General features: G+C 43.0%; 1 protein-coding gene across 5 annotated transcripts; it reads left to right on the top strand.

Annotated features, from left to right (window-relative positions):
- The first annotated feature begins 860 nt into the window (after positions 1 to 860).
- On the top strand, positions 861 to 3555 carry pdlim2 (PDZ and LIM domain 2 (mystique)). 5 transcript variants are annotated; one of them, XR_008950767.1, is made up of 5 exons: positions 861 to 1013; positions 2063 to 2181; positions 2331 to 2442; positions 2585 to 2950; positions 2993 to 3555. XR_008950767.1 is itself a non-coding variant. In XM_057034297.1 (4 exons), the coding sequence occupies exons 2-4, from the start codon at positions 2055 to 2057 to the stop codon at positions 2769 to 2771; spliced, it is 426 nt and encodes a 141-aa protein (XP_056890277.1). In that variant the 5' UTR covers positions 870 to 1013; positions 2033 to 2054; the 3' UTR covers positions 2772 to 3555. The 5 variants fall into 5 exon arrangements, 1 of the variants encoding a protein (XP_056890277.1); XR_008950765.1 differs by having other exon boundaries at positions 862 to 1013; positions 2036 to 2181; XR_008950768.1 differs by having other exon boundaries at positions 869 to 1013; positions 2033 to 2181; positions 2530 to 2950.
- The last annotated feature ends 3654 nt before the right edge of the window (positions 3556 to 7209 follow it).

Genomic DNA, 7209 nt, shown 5'->3' with positions numbered 1-7209 from the left:
AATATGGAATATCTTGAAAAAGAACCAGACATACAGTTGAATAATTTATCATCAAAAAGCCTGAAATTATCATTGCGTAAAAGAATATTATATAACAAACTCAAAGATTTGTCTGGACTTCTTAGGGAATGTCACACATGCTACATAATATATCTGGAGTTAATTTTGTGATCTAAGAACATTTTTATCAAATATTTATGGGGATCTATTGACAAGTAAGTCACATTTGATTGCTTGTTGCGGGTCAGGCCCTGGGATTCTGTAAAGCGCCTAGAAATAAGTTTAATTGTAACAAACGCTATATAAAGATTGATTGATTATGTGAACATGGGGGATGTAAATATTATTTTTTTCCAAACTTATATCAAAACTTACATTTTCAATACCTGTATTTGAGTAAAATTATTTTCTTTAATTAAACCATGATCACAGTCTTTATTAATTAATTTAATTATATTATAATCATATCATTATTTATTTACTTACTTTTTATTGGTTAACTGATAAAACAATAACAAAGATTTTTCATAATGAGCTAAAATAATAATCCTGAATAATAAAAGTGTTGAGCAGTTGAGATTTATTCTAGACCTGCCTAAGTTTTTTTTTCCTCTTTTGTTTGCATTTGTATCTCCACTTCACATAATGGTTGATTGGCCCCTGATAAACCACCAAATTAGTGATGTGTCAGCAGCTGCAGTCAAATCCAAGCATTCCATTTAGCCAAAAATCCTGTGATTTTCTGTGGTTCTTCCCCTGATTGGCTTCACGTCGGAAGTCCCCAGCCTGACCACAGAGTCAGTGACACCCATTTACCCTCCCCTTTATGACACATAGCCAATGAGTGTTGGGCAAGAGTCACACCTTACAACTCTTATTTTGTTGTCTGTGTTAGTGTCGACATATTTAGTTCCGTCTAGTATGTCTTTTGAGAGAGCAGTGCTAGTCATACGGGACAGACTGTAACCAAACAGTTGGACTGTTTCTTTGTTCTATCTTTCTTTGTTTGTAAGGTGAGTAATTTGAAGATTCTGTTTGGTTCAGGCCAAATAAAAGCATGATTGGAATTTGCCATGTCAATCTGAATGTTTTTAGTACGTGTGTGCTATGATTATATCATTATCCATTCTTGCTTTGTGCCATTGTGCACATTGAAACCAGAAGTACATTCATCATCAGCTCAGACATTTCACAGATGTGACAATAGAACCAAACAACCAACTTTCTGAAGTTGTGTAATACTTTAAAAGATCTGCCTTTCCCCAACTCTAAACCAACTATGTCATTCCTTTCACTCTTATGCTTGTATGTTCCTTATTTGAACTTGACTTTCCATTTATTTTAAGATTGCAGTTCCAGCAAGCATGGTGAGAGAAGTGAGATGGGAAAATAGGCTGAGGGTGGAGTAGAGAATTTGGAGGGTCTGTTTTCAATTGGAACCATGTTCGATGATGCATAGGGAAACACATTACATGTTTTGAATTTTCTGAATGTTCTTCTGTTCCCCAGAGCGTGGATACTTGAGGCTAGAACTGGAAACCAGTACACAAAACCTAAATTAATATAGCCTCCTCAATTTCTTTCACTTAAAAGTTTTTTTTGTTGCATTTTGTTGAATTTTTTTGTTGCATCTCACATTAAAGTATATTTGACACATTCAACAGTAATACATAAAACTTAATCAAAAGGGCCAAATACAATATGGGGAATTAAAAATATGATTATGGAAACACTGTATAGTTGTGCTCTTATCACACAGTTTGTCTTATATCATCCTGAGTTTATGCTCGTTTTCTGGTCAGGGTTGTCACACTATTAGTTTATAATAAACAGTCATGTTATAGAAAAACATTACTGTTGGAAATCCAGTGATTGAGAACTGTCACTTCACCTGGACAAATAAAGGTCTGATAAAAAAAAAGTACTATCTGAAATTAGTGCAGCTGTGCTCAGGAAACGCGTTAAAAAAAGACATGAATTCAACAAATTTGGTAAATATTAAAATATCTATTGTGATTTCTCTCTCTGGCAGCAGTTCAGGCTCTGATTTTGCCATGAACAGGTTTGACAAGGATTCTGAGGTGTACAAGATGATACAGGAGAACAAAGAGTCCCGTATACCCCCTCGTCAGTCCAACACCTTTAAAATGCTACAAGAAGTCCTGGAAGCTGATGAGAGAGGTGAGGAAAAAGATATAGCAAATTATTAATTGTAATATCAATCTAATCTTTATTAAAAGACAGCAATAACAGGTCTATTAATGACCAGTTTTTGTCTGTCTGTGTGTATATGTGCATATATGTGTGTGTTGTAATGTACTGTACTGCAGAGGCAGCCCTGCAGTTTCCTGGGAAGCTTTCACCCAACATCTCTAAACTGACCATGTCAGAAAGTGGTGAAAAAAAACCCCGCATCTGTGAAAAGTGTGGCGCCAGCATTGTGTAAGATTGGCTTCACTTGAACTTCTATAGATTGTGACCTCTGTTTGTGCTTTCCTATAATTTTCCTTTTTTGATCCTTGTTTGTAGACTTATGTGGAAATAAATCCATTATCAGCTCATCTGGTGTCATCTCTCTCCACAGCACAGTCGCTGTGCGCATCATGCACAACCACTTTCGCCACTCGGAGTGCTACACTTGCACAGATTGTGGTCTTAACCTAAAGATGAGAGGCCACTTCTGGGTAGGGGATGTGATGTACTGTGAGAAGCATGCCAAAGAGCGACATCAAGGCTTGGCATCCACTCAAGCCATGGTAACCCCTCACTGAGACTGGTGCTACACCCTCCAGGCAGAGTGCTGCTGAGCTTCCTAAGGTTCTGCCTCACCTGACCAACTTAAAGACTTTGGGATGGGGTGAGGTGGGGGCACTGGTTGTCTAAATGAGGCAAGATGTTGAACAGCATTTAACAATATTTTTCACTAGGAAGCTTCGCTTTTGCCTTTCTTGTACTTGTTTCAGAACTTGCTATGGTTTTATATGTGGATCAGTGTCTTTAGTTTATTTACAGCTCTAAGGTTGCACAACCACAGTGGAATCTTTATATTGTACAAAGATGGTGCCAGATTTATCCAGCACCAATGCTGGAGACCAATTTGACAACACTGGTTTTCTGATTCAGAATCTGGATTCTTCTGGCTGTATGCAACTAAAACCCAGTGGACCCAGTACTGCGTGTTTGAGATGATTGAGATGGGGTTCTAGTTGTTCAGGAATGAAAAGGGGGAAGCAGCGTACGCATATATGAAATTACAGTCAGTTCAAAAGGACTCAAGTTTTCTCTTTTTTGCATATAAAGCAAAATTTAATGACTAGAGGTAGTGGTGAAAATATACACAAAATCTCAACTTGTTTCTTATGATGGATAATAGGTTCATTATTCTTTTATTTTAGTGTTATTGTGAGTGAATTGTATTCTATAATATAAATGCATATTGTGCTCATTGAACCATTCGCAATTACTTGTAATGATTCTAAACTCCAGATACAGCAGTACTCAGACACATTAACATTTTCAAAATTAAGTGCAACTAAATAAAACTTCACTGCCTGAGGTTTCTTCACTCAATTGTATTGAAATCATATGCATGAATCATCAGTTATATTGGTTTTGTTCACTGTCATTGAGCCGTTTCTTACAGCACAATATAAGGTTTCACAAGCATCAGTTTTAAATTTCAATCTACCTTACACCAGAATCTCGACAGTGAATTGAAATTATGAGAACTCCCAAAAGATCCAAAGTCTAGCTTAAATTCACATTTCTCATTGTGAAATACGAATGGTGTTTCATTAATTATGAGATAACTTGACACAAGCCAGACCAGGCTAAATCTGAAAATGTAAAAACCCTATTCACAGGAAAAAAAATAGAAACAGAATAACTTCATGTCTTGGAGATAGGACAGACACAAAAACTTTTTCAGTGACCCTTTCTGTTCTGTTTTGTACCTTGTTGAAAAACATTTAAAATCCAAATTAAGTCTCTTTATAGAGCTGTGTCGAGGATGCATTCAACATAAACAGTGTGACAGATATCACAGCTAATTTTTAGGAGATAGAAACACAACAACGAACACATATCTAAAATGTGCGACATACATAAACCAAAATGAGATCATCAGAAAGCAGTTCGGTGTGTTCACCAGTAGAGGGCACCATTGCAAAACACACATAAACTGTTCAAAAAAAGTAGAGGAACACTTTTTAATCAAAGAAAAGCAACCAATCAGTCAAACGTCTGGGATATTGATCTGGTCAGTTAAGTAGCAGAGGGGGTTGTTAATCAGTTTCTGCTGCTTTGTTGTTAATGAACAGCAGGTGCATCAAAGGGGCAACAATGAGAATGTTTTCGAAGTGTTTTTGAATTTTTTTGAGCAGTGCATGTATGTGTGTGTATGTGTATATATATATATATATAATATACCGGATGCTACCTGATGTCAAATGAACATCAGGTAGCTACTGATGGCTACTGGAACAAGGAGTCATTCATGGAGCAGATCAGAGATCCTGGTTGTGATGGAGTGTTACTATGGGAGTAACCCCAGCAAGAGAGGGTGCATGCAGAGGATGTGGGAGAAACAGTTACTTCGAAACCCCACATCCTCACTGACTAAGAAGCAGCTCTTAGCTCAGTGTTCGAATATGCTTAAAAAGTAAGTTGCTAGATATTGATGAGGTACAGTGTTGTATCTTGTCCACAGTACAAATACGCTACGGCAAGGGGGAGCCAGGACGCCAGGTCAGCTTGTGGGTGATTTCACCATCATCCCCAAATATCGAGATTGGGTACAAAGCCCCAATGACAGACGGACACAATACATCATGAAGTCCTGAGGGAACTCAACGACCTCCTTGCCAAGGCTAACACAGTACCAGAATAATCTCTACTGAAGGACTTGAACGCGGCACTGCCGGTTGGCAGTGCCACTACCATCACTGAGACCAATCAGCTGATGTATGCAATGGCACCTGTCATCCTACAGATGCTTGGCTACAAGATGAAGAGCATGAACAGCCAGAAGGAGCAAACTGCCCCATGGAGGAGAAGGCTAGAGGCAAAAATCATGGTGGCACAGAGAGAAGTCAGCCTTCTAACAAAACTGAGTAGAGGCATGAATCTAAGGAAAGAGCTGCCCAAGAAATGTAACAAACTGTCCACAACTGAGGCACTGGAGACTGCGAAGCAAAGACTCACAGCCCTCGCTACCCGACTAAAGGAGGCAAGAAGAATAAACAAGGTGTTCTCCACCAATCCAGCAAAGGTGTACTCTCAATGGCAGGGCAACAAGATGGCAACAGACACCTCAGGGCTGTGACTGAGCAATACAGGAAGAGTATCTGGGAAGAGTGGAGGGTTTCACCATACCATACCATCCTCTACCGCTTATCCAGGGTCAGCTTGCGGGGGCAGCAGCCCAAGCAGAGAGGCCCAGACTTACCTCTGCCCAGCTACTTCTTCCAGCTCGTCCGGGGGGGATCCCGAGGCGTTTCCAGACCAGTCGAGAGACATAGTCTCTCCAATGTGTCCTGGGTCTTCCCGGGGGCCTCCGACCGGAGGGCCATGCCCTGAACACCTCACCAGGGAGGCGTTCAGGGGGCATCCTAACTAGATGCCCAAGCCACCTTATCTGGCTCCTCTCAACGCGGAGGAGCAGCGGCTCTACTCAGAGCTGCTCCCGGATGGCAGAGCTTCTCACCCTATCTCTAAGGGAGAGCCCAGCCACCCTATGGAGGAAGCTCATTTCGGCCGCTTGTACCCGTGATCTTCTTCTTTCGGTCATTACCCAAAGCTCATGACCATAGGTGAGGGTAGGAACGAAGATCGACCGTTAAATCGAGAGCTTCGCCTTTTGGCTCAGCTCTCTCTTCACCACAATGGACCGGTGCAGAGTCCGTATTACTGCGGATGCCGCACCGATTCGCCTGTCGATCTCCTGCTCCATTCTTCCCTCACTCGTGAACAAGACTCCGAAGTACTTGAACACCGGAGAAGGCACTCCACATTTTCCGGTTGAGAACCATGGCCTCGGATTTTGAGGTACTGATTCTCATCTCAGCCGCTTCACACGCGGCAGCGAACCGATCCAGTGATCGTTGGAGGTCACGGGCCGATAACACCAACAGGACCACATCATCTGCAAAGAGCAGATCCTGAGGTCACCAAGCCGGATCCCCTCAACACCATGACTGCACCTAGAAATTCTGTCCCTAAAAGTTATAAACAGAATCGGTGACAAAGGGCAGCCCTGGCGGAGACCAACCCTCACTGGAAACGAGTTCGACTTACTGCCAGCAATGCGGACCAAGCTCTGAAACTGATCGTATAGGGAGAAGACGGCCCGTAACAGGGGGCCCGACATCCCATACTCTTGGAGGACCCCCCCCACAGGAACCCCCCGAGGAACACGGTTGAATGTCTTCTCCAAGTCTACAAAACACATGTGGACTGGTTGGGAAAACTCCCATGCACCCTCAAAGACCCTGCTGAGGGTGTGGAGCTGGTCCACCGTTCCACGGCCAGGAAGAAAACCACATTGCTCCTCCTAAATCAGAGGTTCCACTATCTGCCGGACCCTCCTCTCCAGTACCCCTGAATAGACCTTACCAGGGAGGCTGAGGAGTGTGATCCACCTACAGTTTGAACACACCCTCCGGTCCCCCTTCTTAAAAAGGGGGACTACCACCCCGGTCTGCCAATCCAGTGGCACCGCCCCGATGTCCACGCGATGTCGCAGAGTCGTGTCAACCACGACAGCCCTACAACATCCAGAGCCTTAAGGAACTCTGGGCTGATCTCATCCACTCCCGGGGCCCTGCCACCGAGGAGTTTTTTGACTACCTCGATAAGTTCAGCCCCGGAGAAACGGGAGCTTGTTCCCAGGTCCCCAGGCCCTGCTTTCTCACTGGAAGGCACGTTGGTAGGATAAAGGAGGTCTTCAAAGTATTCCTTCCACCGATCCACAACATCCCGAGTTGAGGTCAGCAGCACACCATCGCCACTATACACAGTGTTGACAGTGCACTGGTTCCCCTTCCTCAGTCGCCGGATGGTGGTCCAGAACCTTTTCGAAGCCATCCGGAAGTCGTTCTCCATGGCCTCATCGAACTCTTCCCATGCCTGGGTCTTTGCCTCGGCAACCGCCGTAGCTGCACGCCGCTTGGCCTGCTGGTACCTATCTGCTGCCTGAGGAGTCCCACAGGC

This window comes from Takifugu flavidus, chromosome 5 (assembly GCF_003711565.1).
Source record: "Takifugu flavidus isolate HTHZ2018 chromosome 5, ASM371156v2, whole genome shotgun sequence".
In the NCBI taxonomy this organism is placed as follows: domain Eukaryota; kingdom Metazoa; phylum Chordata; class Actinopteri; order Tetraodontiformes; family Tetraodontidae; genus Takifugu; species Takifugu flavidus.
This window is presented reverse-complemented; position numbering and strand designations above follow the sequence as displayed.